The 20385-nt window shown below is 63.3% G+C and overlaps 3 protein-coding genes and 1 long non-coding RNA gene across 4 annotated transcripts; 2 read left to right on the top strand and 2 right to left on the bottom strand.

Annotated features, from left to right (window-relative positions):
• Positions 1 to 1616: 1616 nt before the first annotated feature.
• On the top strand, positions 1617 to 4490 carry BRICD5 (BRICHOS domain containing 5; the record flags this gene model as incomplete). Its single annotated transcript, XM_018915752.3, has 5 exons — positions 1617 to 1769; positions 2172 to 2324; positions 2489 to 2587; positions 3430 to 3583; positions 4090 to 4490. Coding segments are annotated over 5 exons (654 nt in total), but the record flags the coding sequence as incomplete, so codon positions are not given.
• Positions 4491 to 4581: 91 nt separating this feature from the next.
• MLST8 (MTOR associated protein, LST8 homolog) lies at positions 4582 to 10438 on the bottom strand. The gene is made up of 8 exons (XM_050980252.1): positions 10117 to 10438; positions 9961 to 10012; positions 9525 to 9687; positions 8244 to 8319; positions 6329 to 6481; positions 6097 to 6221; positions 5507 to 5670; positions 4582 to 5076 (listed from the first exon to the last, which is right to left on the bottom strand). Exons 1-8 carry the CDS (start codon positions 10243 to 10245, stop codon positions 4958 to 4960), a joined length of 981 nt encoding a protein of 326 aa, XP_050836209.1. The 5' UTR covers positions 10246 to 10438; the 3' UTR covers positions 4582 to 4957.
• Positions 8342 to 9088, bottom strand: LOC127060170 (uncharacterized). The gene is made up of 3 exons (XR_007778866.1): positions 8919 to 9088; positions 8436 to 8513; positions 8342 to 8397 (listed from the first exon to the last, which is right to left on the bottom strand). It is a non-coding gene; the product is annotated as an uncharacterized LOC127060170 (long non-coding RNA).
• Positions 10439 to 14474: 4036 nt separating the features above from the next.
• LOC103817810 (hexosaminidase D-like) lies at positions 14475 to 17817 on the top strand. The gene is made up of 13 exons (XM_030229956.2): positions 14475 to 14569; positions 14702 to 14933; positions 15044 to 15153; positions 15442 to 15529; positions 15608 to 15772; positions 15865 to 16048; positions 16246 to 16317; positions 16415 to 16619; positions 16715 to 16797; positions 16982 to 17060; positions 17208 to 17309; positions 17438 to 17527; positions 17619 to 17817. The coding sequence occupies exons 1-13, from the start codon at positions 14475 to 14477 to the stop codon at positions 17800 to 17802; spliced, it is 1689 nt and encodes a 562-aa protein (XP_030085816.1). The 3' UTR covers positions 17803 to 17817.
• Positions 17818 to 20385: the final 2568 nt, after the last annotated feature.

Genomic DNA, 20385 nt, shown 5'->3' with positions numbered 1-20385 from the left:
AGCGCTCAGCTCCCGCTCCCGCCTCAGGTTTCCCGTCCCGCGGAGCCCCTGGCTGCCAGGGACAGCTATTTATGGGGACAGGTATTTATGGCCCACGGACACACGCTCAGGTTCCCCAGGTGTGCCTGGAGCCGGGACCATGCTCAGCCTGAGCGTGGGCAGGAGGCAGAGCGGCAGCAGCCAGGTCCTCGCCTGAAGTGGAGGATGGAAGGAGGGGACGGTGCCGGCCCTGCTGCCCCTGCAGTGAGTATTCCTGAGCATTCCCTGTCCTGCAGTGAGTATTCCCTGTCCTGCAGTGAGTATTCCTGAGCATTCCTGAGTATTCCCTGTCCTGCAGTGAGTATTCCTGAGCATTCCCTGTCCTACAGTGAGTATTCCTGAGCATTCCCTGTCCTGCAGTGAGTATTCCTGAGCATTCCTGAGCATTCCCTGTCCTGCAGTGAGTATTCCCTGTCCTGCAGTGAGTATTCCTGAGCATTCCCTGTCCTACAGTGAGTATTCCCTGCCCCTGCAGTGCTGCTCTGTGCTTGCCTGATCCCCCTCTGAAGGGGCAGAGTTCCTGCCATTCCACGGATCCTGGGAGGGTTCTGTTGATCCCCAGCACCCCCAGCCCAGCTCCTGCCAGAAGCTGCTGTCACTTGGGTTGAGGTGCCTTGGAGGTGCCTGGGCTTACCTGGGATGATCTGGTCGGGTTCCCGGGCAGAGGAGCCACGGCCAGGCTGCTCGGGATGGGGGTGAGCTGTGCCCTGCTGGGGGCTGGGAGCTGCTGGAGTTCTTTATCTGCACCTTTCCCACTGGAGGGAATTCCATTGGTTATTGAAAATCTGCCAGTTACTGCAGGGCTGGGGCTCTGCTCTGCTGGAATTGATAGGATTTCAGATAGGTGCAGTTTAAGCTCACTGCTTTTCTCAGGGAATAATCTGGGAGTTCCCTGTTTCCAATAAAGATCCATAACTGTCCCACGGCTGGATGAGCCCATCCTTGTGCAGCTGGAGCACATGTAATCCTGGGCATGGAATGAATTTCTCTGTCCTTCAGAGGATTGAGAAACAGGTTATTTTTTAAATGTGGGCTGTGTTTGAGATTATTGAAAGCACATTTTCTGCTTTGTAAAAATCCCATTATGTGCCATGAAGTTAAATTTAATTGCTTCAGTATAAGAATTAAAGTAAATTAATAGAGCCAATAGAAATGTCACAGCGCTGCCAAGCTCTTTTCCTTGGTCTCATGGAGAACAATTTAGCAAGAAAATCCAGCACAGCCCAGCACAGGGAGGGGACAGAAGCAGGATCACTCCACACAGGGTGTGATTCCAAGGCTGACTGTCCTGCTGGGGATTTCTGCTGTGAACCACAATAATTTAATTTGTTATTCCCTGTGTCTGGAAAGCTGCTGCTCCAGCCCTGCCCCGGGGCTTTGCAGCTTTCCTGGCTGTGGCAGGGCTGGGTACCAGGATGCTGGATCTGGAATTCCAGCAGTGTGGGGTTATTCCAGGTGCTGCAATGGTTCGGCAGCTCTGCATTCCAACCAGTCTGCACAAGGGTTTGTGTCATGAGCTGGAAACTTGTTTGATGAAGAATTGGCAGATGGGTCAATTTTAACTCCTGTTCCTCCTTCTTTTGCCTGGCTCCCAGGACAGGAGGGCCACAGCACACTTCCCAGCTCCCTCCAGGACCTTCTGGATCATCTTGTCCGTTGCCTTGTTGTTTTTTGCAGTTGTTGGTGTCAGTGTCGTGGGGGTTCTCAGCTTCTCCCCCAGCTCTGCCCAGGTAAGGGATCCTGATCTGGGCTGGCAGCTACAGCCCTGGGCTGTGTGGAAGCAGCTCCCAGGAGGGATGGGTGGGCTGAGCTCTGGGCTGAGTCTGGCTGGATCAGTCCCTGCCCAGTGCAGGAAGGTGCAGGCGGGGCAGGGAGGTGCTGGCAGGCTGCAGGCAGGGCTGGGGGTCCCCTGGCCCTTTCCTCCAGCACCTCCTGCCTTTGGCACGGGGGGCACTGGGGGTGAGGATGGAGTTGTGGATCATCCTTCCCATGGGTCAGAGCCTGCTCCTCTCCACTGAATCAGCCAGGAACAGGGGCCAGCACAGGGCCAGCTGGGGGTGTTGGGGGGAGAAGCTGCACACAGGCACCAGGCAGCTGGTGGTGGGTGCTGCCCTCCCACTCCTCGTGCCCAGGCTGGCTCCCAGCTCCTCCGAGTGACACTCCAGGGCCAGCAGGACCCGCTGAGGAACCAGACAGCTGTGGTGGACAAGGCCAGGAGCACTGTCACCTACTACATCACCTCGCAGAGCAACCTGAGCGCCGTGGTGCTGTACGACAGCAGGAACGTGAGTGCTGGGGCACCCCTGCCTCCTCAGCTCCTGTTTGCTGCCTTCCTCTGCACCTTTGGTCACAAACTCAGAGCAGGGCAAAGGAGAATGGCCACTTCAGGGCTTTCCTGGGACAGGGGTGGGCGTGTGCTGCCTGCTCCAAGGGGCACGTCTGTCCACAGGGCTACGTGTGCTACAAGCCGCTGGAGCAGCGAGCCTGCTACCTGAGGAGGATGGAGCCCTGGGACCTGCAGACAGCTCTCAACACCTCTGAGCACAGCGTGAGCAGCTGCTGCAGCATTCCCGGGACAGCTGGGGGATGGACTGAGCTTTGCACAGGGTCACTGAGTGTTGTCCCTGTGGATTTGCAGGGGTGACTCTCCACAGCCAAGGAGCCAGGGCAGGGCTCTCCCAGCCCGGGGGAGCAGTGGCAGCCCCTGCTCACAGGAGCAGAGCTGTGCCCCCAGGCTGGGCTCTCAGCCAGCTCTGAGCAGCAGCTCCTGGCTATATCCATGCCCTGATTCCTGTGGGAAGCAGCCTGGGGCAGGGGGATGTGTCCCATGGAGGTGAATAGCAGGGCTCCTGCAGGACCCGCTCCCACTGGATTCTGTTACCTGCTCAAAAATCTGGGGGAGGAAAAACAAAGGGGGTTTGTTACCAACTGCCAGGGAAGGAAGTTGGAGGCAATCATGTACAAGGACCCTCAGAACAAAGTGTCAGTGGATGCCTGGGAAGGGGCAGATTCCATTTCCAGAAGACAGAAAGCCCCATTTTTTTGTGCCCCTGCCATCTGCTATCCATTTCCCCACTGGCTCCTGGGGGCTCCTCGGTCCTCACTCCCACAGAAGTGTAGGAACACAGGCTTCCCAAAGGGATGCAGGGAAAGCACCTGCCCAGCCCTGAGGCTCCTAAATGGAAGTAAAACTTGGCAGTGCTGGGGTTGCCAGCAGCCCACAGACAGGGAATGAGAGCTGGCAGCCTCACCTGGGAGCTGGGACCAGGCAGCTGGCAGGAGAAACCTGCTGGGGTACAGAGCACTCCTGGGGTGCCCTGGGAGCCGGAGCAGGGCTCTGGGGGACAAAGTGCCTTCCTTGGGAGGAGCCAACAGGGACCTTTCTTTCAGGCTGAGCAGCTGCTCCAGCCCAACAACCAGACCAAGTTCTACCGGGAGTTCCTGGGCATTGTGGCAGGGGAGCAGCTGGAGCCCAGGGGCCTGGGGGAGGCTGTGCAGGGCCTGTGTGAGCACACCTCCATCTTCTGGGTGCGCAGAGGCCACGGTAAGTGGGGCACTCCCCTTGGCAGGGCAAGCAGGAGCTTTTCCAGCACCTCTAAGAGGATCAGGCTCTGCTGCACAGCAGCTGATGCAGCCCAGGACAGGCTGCCAAGGCCCAGGACAGGGACGGGTGACCTCTAGTGCAAAATCAGACCATTGTTCACCACTCCTTAGTGCTGGCTCCTACCCACCCCCTGTCCTGAGCGGGGGTCCTGTGGCACTGGGATGGGCTCAGAGCTGCCCCAGCAGCACAGCACAGCCAGCACACAGAGCTGTCCCCTGAGACATCACTGCTTAATCCCTGTCACCTTCATCCTTGGCCAAAGCAGCCTGCTGAGCTGTCAGCCTGCTCCATCTGACTACAGCTTGAATAAGAAAGGTCATTCCCTGAGGCTTTCCCCTTGCTCAGCTCCCCAGGGACTCAGTAGCTGCAGGACCAAAGCATCCCTGGGGACTCTGCAGCTGCAGGACCAAAGCATTGCTCTCACTGCTGTCCTTGCTCCTTGGCAGGACCCGGCAGGCAGCGCCTCATCTACCTGTGCATTGACATCTGCTTCCCCAGCAACATCTGTGTCTCCATCTGCTTCTATTACCTGCCTGAGTAAGTGCTGCAGCCACGGCCGCCCTCTCTGCCCTCACACTTGAACTGGATTCTTCAACAGCCTCTGACTCCCACGAGGAAGGGAACACCTACAGCATCCCCAGAGCTTCCTGCTGATTCCATGCTGCAGGTCAGGAGAGTTTAGAGGAGCAGGAGGCCTCTGCTCAGCACTGTCAGCACAGACTCTGCAGCTCTGCTCCAGGGCTGTGCCTCGTCCATAGGAATTAGGAGAGCCAGGCCCAGAGGAATCCCGGGAAGCAGCTGGAGTTTTGGGGCTCCAGGCTCTGCTCAACACAAGGTGGTTGTTACATCTGGGGGTGGTTGGCTTTGGGAGAGCAGCTCTCCAAGGCACTCTGTGAAACACTTTGAATAAAGGGATTGCAAACCAAGACAAGAGCTGCTTCTCCTCTTTGCTCAGCCTCTCCCATCACTGGCAAAGGCTGACTTTTATTTTTTTCCCACTCTGGGGTACAGGAACATCCAGAGCTGTCAGCAGCCGATGCCCCAGGGATTCCTGCAGCTGAGCTGTACCTGTGTCCCTGCAGTGGGACCGTGCCTCCCTCTCCCATCCCCTCCCTCAGGGCCACACACGTTTCAGCAATGTCCTGCCTGGAGCTGAAGCCTGGTCTCAGCCCAGGCAGCTGCAGCTGCTCCTGTCAGAGCCCCAGCCCTCTCCACGCAGGAGGGGATGGGTACAGAGCATGTCCCAGGCTCTGAAGAGGGTCTGGCAAGGCAAGGGGAAACAAGCAGAGGTGCTGTCCTTGCCACACGTGCCCGTTATCCCAGGACGCTGTCATTGAAGGCCAGGCAGACCACGGCTTTCTGGTGGCCACTGTATTCCCTCTTGATCTCCCCTGTCTCCACACACCACAGTCTGGCCAGGTTATCAGAGGAGGCTGGAACACAGAGTGAAAAGAAGAGTGGGATGTATATTACCTTTTAAGTTTCTTTTTTTACTATTATTTTAAGAAATACTTTGCTCTTGCTTCATGCAGCCATCCTTAGGGCTGGCCATGACCAGCAAGGCAGAGCAGCTCAGTGCACTTCTCTGTATGTGGGGTTTAGCTCTTTTGGAGAGCAGTGAGTGTGGAAATTACCACAGGTGTGCTCAAGGGACTAACAGGCTGTGAGAGGAACAGCACACTGGAGATCTCCTCTCCAGTTCCAACAGCTGCCCCAGTGCAGCAGCACACAATGCTCCAGTCAGCAGAACTGCCTGCTCCCACCCCACAGCCCCTCTGCCCCAGGCTCTGGCCATGTCCCAGCCAGGGTAACTGGTCAGGCCTGGCTGCTGCAGGCCCTGGCACAGCCCAGGTGGAGCCTGACCTGTGACAATGTACTGGGAGTCCCCGGAGAAGGCGCAGTCCCACATCCAGCCCCGCGACGTCTCCCCAGGGTTGTTGCTCTTAATGCTCAGCTCTGTCATCAGAGAGAAGTTTGAAGTCCTCCAGATCTTGCACGTCTGATCTGCAGAACAGGTGGCCAAGAGCCTGCAGGAAGGAGACATCTGAGGGCAATCTCATCAGTCACTGTCCCCCTGTGGGCCTCTGGTTACACAGACCTGGGCCAGGGCCAGTGACAGCCTGGAGACCCGTCCCCACTGCCATCAGATCTCCTTACACCTGCACTGTCTCACTGAGCAGATGCCAGCTGAACAGACTCCGTGAAGGAGCTCGCACTGCAGCAGCTGGATCCCAGCTGTAGAACAGCTCATGGCTGCAAACCTTGCTGAGCTCAGAGAGCACGAGTGGGACACCCCTGACAGCAACACCCTGGTGCCACCTGCCCTGCCTCCTGTCCTGCTCCTCCCTGGGGACCTGCAGTGTGCAGCCAGCAGCAGGCACGGCTGGAGGCACGGCTGGAGGCACGGCTGGCCCCTGCCTGCCCTGGGAGGGAGCTGAGGGCTCCACACTCACGTGGAGTCGGGGCTGAACTTGCACTGCAGGGCGTAGCGGATGTGTGCCGGGATCTTGGTCTTGGGGATGAGCTGCGTCACCTCCTCGCCGATGCCACCCGTCAGGTTCCACACGTAGCAGTTTCCCTGCAGCAGACACACAGTGGGATCTGTGCCCTGGCTGTGCCCAGGCTGGGAGATGCCCACCCAAACCCAGCCCAGCTGGCACCCCAGCAGGGCCCGGCAGAGCTCACCGAGCTGTTCACGGCTGCCATGTAACTGGCGTCGGGGTCGATGTGCACCGAGTTCACCGACACCTCGGGCTCGGGGATCAGCTGCTCGTTGTGGTCAGTCTTCAGGTCCCAGATGTGGATGGCCCCGCTCTGGTCACCCACGATCAGCTCTGCCTGCAGGACACACGGCCGTGGCTCTGTGGGCACCCTGAGCTGCAGCCTGGAGCTGGCACCCATGCTGTGCCCCTGCAGCACGGCTCTGGGGTTAAACAGCTCCATCCTGTCCTGCCTCCTCTCCCCAGCTCAGGGCTGTCCCACAGCCTGGCTGTCCCAGCTGGGTACTGACTCCATGACACCCTGCAAAAGGCTGTTTCCCTCCCCAGAAGGGTTTGCTGGTTTTCTAAACCCCAGAGCAAAGAGAGCTGTCCCAGTTCCAGGGCTGTGGCACAGCCATGGCTCCAAACGACAGCTACAGCAGCCAAGTGGTTTTCAGCACATCTGAGAGGCAGCATTAAGGGGCAGGTTGGCCACTGAACAACTGAGGCACTCAAGGGTGCAGATACCGGAAAAACACAACCTGAAGTGGGTTTTTCTCTCTCTCTCTCCCCTTCTCAGGAGAAGGACAAGAGCCAAGGGCAGGAGTCCTGGCTCTGATCCCGTGCTCAGAGCAGAAGACAATGCTGGCATGTCTCCACTCAAACCAGGCCTTTATCGACAGCCCTGCGCTGCCCATAATTTTAGCAGAATCCCTAGAGGAGATCAGGTCATCAGGCACAGCTAATCCTGTCTCTGGGAGCAGAGGCTGCTTCTGAGGAGACAAACACCACTCAAAGCATTTATCTGGCTGCACAAAAGTCTCTTCTGGACTCCTCAGCCCCCTCTCAGCAGGTGTAAATGCTGAGTCCAAAGTTTTCATGGCTCTACTCAGGCCGTGAGGAATCCCTGTATAACTGGATCAGCATCTCTGCAGAGGGAACTGCAGAGCCACGGAACTGCCCAAACAAATGCTGCCACCTTTGGTCAAATTAACCACCTTCTGCTCACAAACCAACACTCTGCACCTCAGCAGCACCGTGGTCAATGGATTATTTCACATCTAAGACCTATGTTCAGCAATATTCATTTAACATAACACACTCTCACAGCACTGACACTACAATACAGTGGATAGTCTACATGATTTGGATAGTCTGGTCCAAATAACTGATCTCAAATTTAGCCTGAAATTCCTGATTTGCAAAATTAAACCTTTGCCAAATGAAATGCAAGGGAACATTTCCACTACTCAGGACTTTACAGAGGCAGGCAAAACCACAGCCCTGCAAGCCCAGCCCAGCCATTAGCACTGATTGATCCCCATTGATTTCCCTGCTCCTGCTCCCTTCAGCCTCTTCAAGTGCCCTCACTGTCCCTCTGCTCAGCAACAGCTGCTGAACCACTGGGAACTTCAACCAAACCCCACACAAAGGCCCCAGGATGCCCTTCCTTGGCAGTGTTGTCACCCTCAAGCTCCCCAGCTGCCCCCACTCTTCCAGCTTTGCTCCCATCCCATCCCCAGGGATGCTTGGGGGCAGAGCCTGCTCCAAGGGCATGTTTGCTGCCATGGGATGAGCTCAGTGCAGCCCCTGTGCTGTCCCTTTGCAACAGCCACCAGGTCATCAGCACAAACACATCGTGTGAAGCCCCCAGGCCATTTCTGTGGTACCCCATCTTCTGCTGGGATACATCTCTGCAGCCCCTCAGAGAGGAGCCACAGAAACAGGGTGCCCAGGGTGCCCCTGCATCCCTGGCAGTGCCCAAAGCCAGGCTGGATGGGGCTTGGAGCACCCTGGGGCAGTGGAAGGTGTCCCTGCCATGGCAGGGGTGGAATGGGATGGGCATTAAGCTGTTCCTCAGGATTCTGAGCTGGGAACCCCAGAGGAGGCAGCTTCCTCACCTGGTTGGGGTGCAAGCAGACACAGTTGATGGGAGCGTTCACCTGGAAAATGCGCTGGCACTGCAGGTTCCGGGACCTGTGACAGAGAGGGAGGGGTGCTCAGGGGTTGTGGCACCTGTGACAGTGAGGGAGGGGTGCTCAGGGGGTATGGCACCTGTGACAGTGAGGGAGGGTGCTCAGGGGTTGTGGCACCTGTGACAGTGAGGGAGGGGTGCTCAGGGGTTGTGGCACCTGTGACAGTGAGGGAGGGGTGCTCAGGGGTTGTGGCACCTGTGACAGTGAGGGTCCAGGGTGTGACTGACTGAGGGGTGTGGTGGCACCTGTGACAGTGAGGGAGGGGTGCTCAGGGGTTGTGGCACCTGTGACAGTGAGGGAGGGGTGCCGGGGTGCCCTACAGGAGGAGGGTGCTCAGGGGTGGCACCTGTGACAGTGAGGGAGGGGTGCTCAGGGGTTGTGGCACCTGTGACAGTGAGGAGGGGCCAGGGGTTGGCACCTGTGCGGAGGGGGGGTGTCGGGGTATGGCACCTGTGACAGTGAGGGAGGGGTGCTCAGGGGTTGGGCACCTGTGACAGTGAGGGAGGGTGCTCAGGGGTTGTGGCACCTGTGACAGGGAGGGAGGGGTGCTCAGGGGTTGCACCTTGACAGTGAGGGAGGGGTGCTCAGGGGTTGTGGCACCTGTGACAGTGAGGGAGGGGTGCTCAGGGGGTATGGCACCTGTGACAGTGAGGGAGGGGTGCTCAGGGGTTGTGGCACCTGTGACAGTGAGGGAGGGGTGCTCAGGGGGTATGGCACCTGTGACAGTGAGGGAGGGGTGCTCAGGGGGTATGGCACCTGTGACAGTGAGGGAGGGGCGCTCAGGGGTTGTGGCACCTGTACAGTGAGGAGGGGTGCTCAGGGGTGTGGCCTGTGACAGGAGGGGGGGGGGGTTGTGCACCTGTGACAGTGAGGGAGGGGTGCTCAGGGGTTGTGGCACCTGTGACAGTGAGGGAGGGGTGCTCAGGGGGTTATGAGCACCATGTGACAGTGAGGGAGGGGTGCTCAGGGGTTGTGGCACCTGTGACGTGAAGGGAGGGGGGTGTCAGGGGGTATGGATGTGACAGTGGGAGGGTGCTCAGGGGGTATGGCACCTGTGACAGTGAGGGAGGGGTGCTCAGGGGTTGTGGCACCTGTGACAGTGAGGGAGGGGCGCTCAGGGGTTGTGGCACCTGTGACAGTGAGGGAGGGAAGGGTGCTTGGGGCTGTGAGCTCGGCCCTGCAGCCCGGGGTAGCCCCGGTGCCCACCTGAGGTCCCAGATGCGGGCCATGCAGTCCTCCCCGCCCGTGTACATCCAGCGCCCGTCCTCGTGGAACCCCACCGAGGTGATGTTCTTGCTCACGCCGTCGTAGTTGATGACGGGGTTGGGGTTGTTGGAGTTGAGGTCGTACATGCGGATGTGCTGGTACCCTGCGAGCACCGGGCAGTGGCTCAGCACCGGCTCAGCACCGGGCAGAGGCTGAGCACCGGGCAGAGGCTGAGCACCGGGCAGCGGCTCAGCACCGGGCAGCGGCTCAGCACCGGCTCAGCACCGGGCAGAGGCTGAGCACCGGGCAGCGGCTCAGCACCGGGCAGAGGCTGAGCACCGGGCAGAGGCTGAGCACCGGGCAGAGGCTCAGCACCGGGCAGCGGCCGAGCATCCAGCCCGGTGCCCGCCGTATCCGGCGGGACAGGAGCGCTCACCGGCGGCTGCGATCATGCTCCGGTCCGGCGTGATCTCCAGGGCGTTCACCTGCTGCGGGCGCCGTTAAGGTCGGTACGGAGCATCAGCGGGCCCGAGCCGGGGCCCGATGGCGGGGCCGGCCCCGAGCCGCGGGGGCGGCGGGGAAGGAAGGATACGGAGTCCTGGTGCTGCACCGTGCGGGTGCAGATGCCGCTGTGCGCCTGCCAGAACCGCACCGTGTGGTCGTAGCCGGCCGTGGCCAGGATGACCGGGTCGCTGCCCACCGTGCCCTGCGCCGCGTTCATGGTGCCGCCGCTCCCGGAGCCGCTTCGCTCGGGGGACTCCCTAAAGCCTGCGGGGTCTGTGTCACCCCGCGGGGTGTCGTCCCGGCCCGCGGGTCTCCCTCACCCCGTGCCCCCCCAGCCCTGCTCCCGGTCCCGCTCCTGGTCCCGGTCCCGGGCCGCTCCCGGTGCCTGGCTCTGCGCGTGCGCACAGCCGGCCCGGGCCGCGTCCGGCGGGAGCGCACATGCGCGGGAGTGGGTGGGGATGGACCACAGCCGGGACGCGGGGGGAGCAACGGGCGAGACCACGGAGCGCGGCGGGGGGAGAGCGCGTGCGCAGCGTGCCGCCAGGGGGCGCGGTGCTGGAAACGGGACAGGGGACATGGGATGTGGGATATGGGATTGGGATATGGGATTGGGATATGGGACATGGGACATGGGATTGGGACATTGTGGGATATGGGATTGGGATATGGGATATGGGATACGGGATATGGGATACGGGATATGGGATATGGGATATGGGATATGGGATTGGGACATGGTGGGGTATGGGATATGGGATACGGGACATGGAATATGGGATATGGGATATGGGATTGGGACATTATGGGATATGGGGTGTAAGGTATAGGATATGGGATTGGGATTGGAACATTGGGGGGTATGGGATATGGGATATGGGATTGGGAAATTATGGGATATGGGATATGGGATTGAGATATGGGGTATGGGATTGGGACATTATGGGATATGGGGTATGGGATATGGGATAAAGGATATGGGATATAGGATACAGGATATAAGATATGGGATTGGGATTGGGATATGGGACATGGGATATACTATATGGGACATGGAACACACACTGGGCACAGGGCACACACTGGGTGCTAAGTATGGAACACGAAACATGGGACACACACCGGGCACACACCAGACACAGAACACGTGACATAGGACATGAATTATGGGACACTGCTCATGGGACACACACGAGACACGGGACACGCACAGGGCACACCCTGGGCAAAGGACCTGGGACACGGGACACGCACCGGGCTCCAGGCACAGAGCACACACTGGGCATCGCTGAGCGGGGGCGGGCGCTGGGCACACACCGAGCCCGAACGGGCACTGGGAACCGACACCGGGCACGCACCGGGCACCGCGGAGCCGCCCCGTGGCCGCCCCTCGTGCCGGGGTCAGGGCGGACGGCGGCTCCGCGCTGTGCCGGTGCTCCCCGCCGTGCGCGTGTGCCGCAGGGGCGCTGGGCACGGTGCCCGCTGTGCGCGGCGGGTGGCAGCGCCCGGTGCATCCCTCCTCGCTTGCCGCACCGGCGGGCACCGGGCCCTTTAAGAGCGGCGGCGGCGGCGGCCGTGCCCGTGCCCGCGCCCGCTGCCGGCGGTGCCCGCGGCCGCCCCGCACCTGCCGGTAAGGGCCGGGGGATGCTCGGGGCCGGGGGATGCCGGTGCCGCGAGGGGATGCCCGGCGCCGCGGTGGGGACCGGTACCGGGAGGATGCGAGGATGCTCGGGGGATGCAGGGCCCCGGTGGCGCAGGGAAGCCCGGGGAGGATGCGGGGATGCTTGTGAGGATGCAGGGATGCCTGGGGGGATGCAGGGATGTCCGCGGAGGACGCAGGTGTGCCCGGGGGCGCAGGGGTGCCGAGCAGAGCCCGGAGGTGCCGTGGGGTGCCCGAGGGATGCCCTTGGTGCGGGGCATTGTGGGGTGTGCCGAGTTTGGGGGTGTGGGTGGTGCCCCGCAGCACAGAGGGATGGGTGGGGTGTGGAAAGGGTCCCTTGTGCCCAGGGGCTGCTCCAGGTGTGCTCCAGCACCCCGGGAGGGAACGGGATGCGACAGGGCCCAGTTCTGCCCAGGGATGAGGGAAGAGCCCCCTGGTGCTGCCTTCGGGCTGCAGCCCCACAGGGACCCGCAGCCTCCCCACGCACGAGTCCCCGGCCGTAGGGCCGCAGCCCCGTGACCCTGGCGAGGGACAGCTGGTCCTGGGGGGTGGCACGGGCTGGCAGCACGGGCTGGTGAAGGCGAGGCTGGCCGTGGAATGCTCTGGAAGCACGTGAGCGGGCACACGTGTGTGTGAGCGTGCCCTCGAGGTGTGCAGGGAGCAGCACGGCCCCCCCGGGGCTGCGCTGCCGGCGGTGCCGGGGCACGGGGCTCGCCATGGGAACACCGGGAGCACCGGAGCGGGGCTCTGGCAGCCGGGTGGCACCCGAAACCCCGGCTGCCAGCCCGTGGAGCGCAGCGGCACCTGCCACCCCCGGGGCACTCGGCTCCCTCCCCCGCTCAGGTTTGGTTTGTGCGCTCCCATCCTGCTCTCCGGGGCTCTGCGAGGTAAGCGGGGAGCCGGGCTGGATGCAGGGCTCTGGCAGCAAAGCCCACGCGGGGGCAGGGAGGGGCCCGGGGTGCGGCCCCTCCTCGCCCCGCGGCCAGTGAAGTGTTGTCAGCCCTGTCGGTTGTGCGGGGCCGCGGGCTCTCCCGAGCTCCCGGAGCCCGTGGCAGCGTCCCCCAGCGCTGGCAGCAGCAGATGTGGCGTTAGTAAATACAGCGGGTGCTCGGGGCGAGGTGCCGGGCAGGACGGGTGGCATCTATGGGCTGAGCCCTCCTCGGCTGCCCAGGGATGTCCCCGTGGTACAGGGACGCGGCCCCTGGCCCTCGCCCTGGCTGTGCCACAGAGCTCCAGCCCTGGGAACCTGCCCTATTTAAATAAGATAACGTGCATTAAAAACACCGAATCCTGGCGAGCTGACAGCGTCTGTCTAAATATTTATCCCTGCTCCGATCAGGCGCTGTGTTCCCATGACAGCGCCATTAGCACTTGGCATATTTATGGCCTTCCTGGGTGCTGGGCTCCCCACGCTGCATGCCCAGGGGCCACTGACCCCCCTCCTGAGTGCCCTCTGTGTCTTCCCGTGCACCCAGTGGTGACCCCTGGGCTGGCAGCCACCTCCAGCCTGGCACGTCCCTGCTGGGCTGTGCTGGAGCTGCCAGGAATATCCGAGCTGGGCACGGCAGGGAGCGGGAGCCACATTTGTCCCCCGCAGCACAGGAGCTGCAGTGCCACCAGGGAAGTAGCACAGGGACAGCCTGCTCCCCAAAAACCGGCTCCTGCTCCTCATCCTGCCCACGGGCCATGGGAATGGAGCAGGGATGCTCCAGCTCCTGCATGTCGCTGTCCTGCCCTGTGGCCTGGCCTAGCTGGGGCCTCGTGCTCTGGGGACAGCATGTCCTGCTGCCCAAGAGGGGTCCCAGCGCTCAGCCCCTGCACCCCCGGCAGGCTTTGGGAGGGATGGGGGCTGTGTCTGGGCAGGGGCTCCCTCGGAGCCTCGGGGCGGCTCAGTGCAGCTCTCCCGGTGCCCCAGCTCTGGCAAGGCAAACAAAGCTGAGCCGCTCGGGCACCCGCAGCTGCCAAAATCTGCTTTTCACTTCCCCAGCATGCCGGCGCTGAATTTAACCCTGAGCTGGGGTGTGTTTGGGTGGCAGCTCACTGAGAGTTCACCAGGAGCTCACCGGGAGCGCTGGCAGCAGCACCGGCGGCTCTGCGGGGCCGGGGGGCTGCGCTGCCCTGTCCGGGCCTCACCGAACACCCCAGAACCGGAGAAACAGGAGAAAGAACGGACAGAAGTACCTGAGGGTGGCTCCCAGGAGGATCCGTGCTGCCTCTCGCACGGCCCCTGCGGGTGCCAAGGCGGTACGGGCTGCCATCCTCACCCTGCCAGTGCCGTGGCCGTGCCGGTGCCATCCCCGGCGCAGCCCGGTGCTGGCATGTGCCCGGGTGGCTCCCAATCACCTCTTCCCTGCCTGCAGGGACGCACCGTGCCCACCCAGTGATGCCGCCCCATCCAGCCGCCCTGTGACACGGCCCCTGGCGCGGGCGTGACCCGGCAGCCAGACGGGATCCCCGGTGGGGACCTGCTCTGCCGCCACCGCCCTGTTTGCTCGGGCACCGGCCGCACCCGTGCGGGCAGAGGGAGAGGCGCAGCCGGCTGCTGGCCCCACGCTGGGGCACACGAGGTAGGAGGGACACGGGGCACTGCCGAGCAGGTCCCCAATGGGCACCAGGCTGGCCAGAGGGGCTGCCCCCAATGTCGCCTTTCTCTGGGTCTCGCGCTGGCCTGGGCAGGGGAGCAGGGCACAGTACGTGGGGCTGGGTGGGCTCACCTGTGCTTGGGGTCCCTCTGGCCACTGCTGGCCCTGGAGTACCAGAGCCCGTGTGTGTCCCCAGAGATCCCAGAGATGGCCTTCCAGCGGAGCCACCGGCTGAACCTGCTGCGCCTCGTCGTGCTGCTCCTCGTGGCCTTGGCTGGCATCAAGTTCCTCTTCCGTGACAGGTGAGGTGACAGCAGGATCCCAGGGGGGTCTGTGGCACCCCCTGGGCTGTGCTTGTGTGATGCCCGGTGCTGGGGACATCTGCTGCCCCCATAACCCCACGGACACCCCCATCCCTGCCCCACTCCCTGCAGCTTTACCCTGGACCTGCACAAGCACGTCAACAAGGACAGCGGGTTCTGGGGGGACACAGGTGACGTCGTCCAGGATGTCATCCCCCAGAGCCAGGTTCTGGAAGCCCCTGCAGCAAAGATAATGACCCTAAAGCAAAAGCAGCAGGTCCTTAGGGATGTCAGTGCCACTGAGATGAGGCTGGTCCACCTGGACCTCAAGGGAGCTGCGCCCAGAGTCTCCTACCTGGAACAGGTGAGGATGCCAAGGGACAGGGAGGAGGGGATGCACTGATGGGTCTCGACCCCTGCTGGCACCTGGGCTGTGCCATCCCCACTGCTGAGCCCACCCTGCCCACCCTGCAGGTGTTCCCCCTCCTGTCCCAGCTGGGAGCCAACGGCGTCCTCATTGAGTACGAGGACATGTTCCCCTTCAAGGGGGAGCTGGAAATCCTCAGGTCCCCGTATGCTTACAGGTGAGCAGGGCTGTGTGCCGAGCTGGCTGTGGGGCTGGTGGCCCCTGCAGGTCCCGGTGTGCCAGGGACCCGGTGTGCCACCTGGCCCCGTGCCCACAATAACCACGGTCAGAGTACCAGGCTGTGCTGCTGGGCAAACCAGCTTCCTGCCCTGGCTGGCCAATGTTTGTGCCCCTCAGTAAAGTGCACACATATGTGGGGCAACCAGGGCCATGTGGGCAGGGTGCCAGAGGAGGGGGAATTGCCCCCACGCCCTGGCAGAGGCTGAGCCTGTCCCTGCCCTCCCAGTGAGGAGGACATCGAGCGGATCCAGCAGCTGGCGGAGCAGCACAAGCTGGAGGTGGTTCCCCTGGTGCAGACCTTTGGCCATGTGGAGGTAGAAGGTCCCAGTCCTGCTCCCCATCCCAGATCACAGGGGTTCCCCTGGACACCCCCTGATGGCTCCTGCCCACAGTTCATCCTCAAGCACGAGAAGTACCAGCACCTGCGCGAGGTCGAGCGCTTCCCCAACAGCTTCAACCCCCACGTCCCCGACACCCTGGCCCTGCTCAAGAGCATCCTGGCTCAGGTGATCGAGAAGCACCGGCGCTCCACCTGGATCCACATCGGTGCAGACGAGGTGGGCAGGGGCTGTGCAGGGACCCCAGCCCTCTCCCCAGGCACTGGGGGTGCTCCCAGGGCTGCTGAGCATCTCCCTTCCCCCAAGTCCAGGTTTTCCATCTCGGGGAGGGGATGGACTCCAAGAGCTGGATGAGCCACCACAAGGGCGACGTGGGGACCATGTACCTGAAGCACATCAAGGAGGTTCTGGGCTTCCTCACGGCGCAGTACTGGGGGCTGCGGGTGCTCATGTGGGACGACATGCTGAGGAAGATCAGCGTGGGAGCCCTGCGGGGTGAGGGCACAGGGATGGCAGTGGTGGCACCTGTGCCAGCCTCCTCAGCCTCACCCGCTCTGTGCCCACCCTGGCTGGCATCACACCCAGTGGCAGCACGAGCCCATGCCCTGCCCTGGGGGAACGTGGGTCTCGTGAGGAGCCCGAGGCTCCCTCCTGCTGCCAGCACCAATGTCCCCTTGCTGCTGTCCCTGCAGAGTCCGGGATAGCCAAGCACGTCTCACCCGTGGTGTGGTTCTATGCACCTGACTTCGAGGCTGAGCAGATCGGTAAGGCGACGTGCCAGGCCCCTTGGGGCGGTGGGGGGATCCCCCCTGAGCCCCCCGCAGCCCCCTGGGGACGGTGGCACTGCCTGTCCCGCTGCAGTGCAGTTCCTCACCAAGTACGTGGAGAGCGGCTTCGAGGCCGTGTGGTTCGCCAGCGCCTTCAAGGGCACCACGGGGCCGGCGCAGGCCTGGACCCCGCTGAGCTACCACCTGAAAAACCACCTGAGCTGGCTGAAGGTGATGCAGGCCGTGCCACGGCTGGCCCCGCTGCGCTTGCAGGGTGTCGTGCTCACCGGCTGGCAGAGGTAAGGGGAGGTGGGACCCCTCTGTGCCCTCATGGTGCCCACAGAGCCGTGCTGGCACGGTGGTGGCTGTCCCTGTCCCTGTCCCTGTCCTGCAGGTATGATCACTACTCAGTGCTCTGCGAGCTGCTGCCTGTCAGCATCCCCTCGCTGGCCATCTGCCTGCAGACCCTGGTGAACGGTGAGCCCCCAGCCCCGGCAGCATGGCCGGGGTCACCCCCAGCTCCCACTGCCTGCCAGACCCCATCCTGCTGGGCAGGGCCCTGGGGAGGTGGGAGGCAGAGGAGGAAGAGCTTCAGCTCACTCAGGGTGAGCCCGATGGTGAGGTGTCCCTGGCTCTTCTGTCCCTTTCCTTGCCCTCCCAGGGGGCTTCACAGAAGAGGCAAAGAGGAAGGTCCTGGATGTGCTGGGCTTGGAGAGCGTGCAGCTGGAGCAGAGCACCTGGTGTGTGGCACGTGGTTGGGGCAGCTGCATCACAAGGGATGCACTGGAGGGAGGCAGGGGCTTGGTCACCCAGACCTGCCAGGGTGGATTCACCCAGCCCAGCGCACCCCAGGTGCTGAGCCCTCACCTTCCCCTCCCTTTCCCCAGCGAGGGCAGGGGAGCGTTCCCTGGTGTGGAGATCTACCACATGGTGGAGCAGGTCAATGGCCACCTGAAGGAGAGCATCCTTAAGGCACTGGAGGAGGAGAGGTAACAGGCAGGGGGAGCAGCGGCATTGATGCCTCTGGCCATGTGTTTCCATGGGAGGGGACCTGCCTGATGCGCAGCTCCCCATCCCTGGTGGCCCCCGTGCCCCCAAGTCCCCCGTGCCTCTCCAGTGCCATCAAGGGCTGGTTCAGCCCCTACCACAGGAAACGCCAGTTTGGGAACCCCCGCAACATGGAGAGCTTTGGCAGCAAGGTGCTGAAGTAGGTGGTGCTGGGGCCTGGGAGGAGTCTGCACGGGGCTGGGAGGGCTCCCTTGCAGGAGGGAGCTGCACCCCTGCTCTCGCCCCTCCAGGCTCCATGAGGACTGGGAGAGCTTTGTCCGTGACCTGCGTGCTCAGCTGGAGAGGATCTACTTCCCTGACACAGTGGAGGAGTGGCTGGAGGAGAACGTCAACCCCTACCTGGACCAGCTGCGGGACCTGGTGCGGGACTACCGGGCCATCATCCGCCTCAAGGGCCGGCCCAAGGCCACGTAGGGGCTGCAGCCCCCAGCTCCCGCTGCCCCCTGGCTCTGGGGCCACCGTCATGTGTGTGTCTGTTTGCTGGTGACAGAGCTGCTGCTGTCTGCACTGTACAGAGCCCCTGCACTCCCCCTCCACAATAAAGTATTTTCGTAGATCCTGCTGCTTGCTGGGGGGGCCACAGCTCTGCCCCCCGTGCAGGGAGAGTGGGCTCGGGCTGCTGTGGAGGGCTGGGCTCCACCCTGTGACAGCCCCTGGGCCCCTGCTCAGGCTCTGATGGAGCCGCAGGGCAGAGTGTGACAGAGCTCGTGGGGACACCCGTGTGCCTCGTGCTGGCCTCGAGGGTGGCTGTGCCGTCCCTGCGCAGGATCCAGCGTGTGGCTGCTGCGTTCTGCATGTCCTGCAGGCGAGGGCTGGCACCTGGGACAGAGCAGGGACAGAGGGACGTGCAGGGCCCCTGCCAGGCTCTCACCAGCACCACTCCCCAGCGCTGTGTCTGCTTTCAGTCTCTGTGAATCCCTGATTGCTGGGAGGAGTGTGAGCACAGTGGTGGCTTCTTCAGCCTCCAAACTCTGCCTTCATCCCTTCCTTCTTCTCTGTTATTCCAGCGCCCGGCCCGTGTGCTCCCAGACCCCCCCCTGCCTCCCGAGCCCGGGCAGGGCCCTGCTGTGCTGCTTTCCCATCGGAAAGGCAGCTGTGCTGGGGGGATGCGTGGGGATCTCTGCGTGGGATGAGCCCTCCTGCTGCTGGTGCTGTCTCCGGTTCCCACAGTCAGATTTCCACGTGCCGGTTGCCCACGGTGCCCATCCTAAACCCCCCGTGCCCCAGGCTCTGCCCGTTCCGGGCGCTGCTTTCTCCCGGCGTGTGCAGGGCAAGAACGGGGACATTTCACTGCACATTCTTCTGCTCTGCAAAGACCAACCCGACTTGGCAAGAGCCCGAGGGAGCCGCAGGAACGCCAGGCTGGAGCTCCTCCCGCAAAGCCCGGCTCAGGCGGAGAGGAGGGACAGCGCTGGTGCGCCCCACCGGCCCCACAGCGCGGCCCGGCTGCCCCGTGTGGTGGCCCCGGTCACAGAGGTCCCGGTGCCCGGCGAGCCCGCGGGGGCAGGAGCTGCCCCGTGCCGGGTCGGTGCTGGGTGACCGGGTGTGGGGGCCCAGCAGGAGGGAGCCGTGGGGCACAAAGGGACCTTTGTTGAGGCGCTCCGGTTGTTATCAGGTGGTGGCAGATGTGAAGGAAGCCCCCGAGCCGTGCGGAGCCCCAGCCCCAGCCCCAGCCCCCAGCCCCGGAGCCCGGCGGCGGCTCAGGGCCCCGTGCGGCGCCCGGCTGTGGGATTAGAGGGCAGATTAGACGGCGTTCCGTGCTGGCAACCCAAATGTCCTGGATTGGAAAGTGGGGGTGGGGAGAGGAGACGGACCCCGCCATCCCCGAGGGGGGGTCAGCCCGGAGATGGGACTGGGCGGGAGCTGGGGGCTGTGCCGGGGACCCTTGGGCTCCAGCTCAGGGGGCACTGGGCGGGCAGGGGGCATCGAGGGAGAGCTGGGTTCCCTCCTCCATCTTCCCGTCCGCCACAGGGGCTGCCACGGGGCTGGCAGCTCCCGGTGCCCGTACCCTGCACCCCCTGAGACCGCACCCTCGGTGCCCAGCGCTGCGGTGGCCAGCTGGCCAGCAGCCTTCTGGCCCCGTGTGCCCCAGCGCGGGTTTGCTGGAGCCGGGACTGCACGAGGCTTTGAGCTAGGAACTTGTCCCGGAGGGCAGAAATTTGGGCTGATTTCGTGCGAATGATGTCGGTGCTCTCCCCTGATGGGGACATTAGCGCCTTGTCCATCACTGGCCCCATTTCCTATCGGGTTCCTCAGCTTCCTCAGCCCTCGGCACAGCCGGGAACCCTCCGCAACTCTAATGTCTCGGTCATTTCAGCCTTAAAAGTGAAAAGGAGGAATGTCACCGGCTATTGTGTCAACAAAAGTGGAAAATGACGCGGTAATGAGCGCTTTATTTACAGAAATAAAGAAGGCTGGTCCTGCCGGGTTCCCGTTATCGGCGCCGCGGGCTGCTGCCATGGCCAGGCGGGACGGGGAGCGGCGAAGGGCACCCTGGAGCCGGGCTGGGGAGCAGGGGGTGCCCCGGGAGGGGGTCTGCTGGACTCCCCCCCCGGGATCCTCCCCGAGGAGGTAGAGGCCCCGAGCAGCCGTGTTGCCCCCGTCCCCCCCGGCCGCTGAGACCCGCCAGCTCGTTACACGCCACGGCTGCGCGGCGGCTCCCACCGGGGCGTCCCCCGGGGCCGGCACCGGGAGGGGGATCCCCGCGCTCCGCCCGCAGCACCGGGCGGCCCCCGCCCTCTCCTTCTCCTCCTCCTCCCGCTGCTCGTCGTCCTCCTCCTCCTCCTCTTCCTCCTCTCCCGCGCTGCCCCCCGCGCTCCCGGTGCGGCCCCCCCGCCCCGCCGCGCCCCGCCCCGGGCGCCCGCCGCCGCCGCCGCCCCCGCCCCCGCCTCCGGAGCGGGCGGGCTGGGCGGGGGGGCTGCACCGTGCCGAGCCGAGCCGTGCCGAGCCGCGCCGAGCCGCCCCCCGCCGCCCCCCGCCCCTCGCCGCGCCGCGCCG

The sequence above is a fragment of the Serinus canaria genome, chromosome 14 (assembly GCF_022539315.1).
Source record: "Serinus canaria isolate serCan28SL12 chromosome 14, serCan2020, whole genome shotgun sequence".
Taxonomy (NCBI): Eukaryota; Metazoa; Chordata; class Aves; order Passeriformes; family Fringillidae; genus Serinus; species Serinus canaria.
This window is presented reverse-complemented; position numbering and strand designations above follow the sequence as displayed.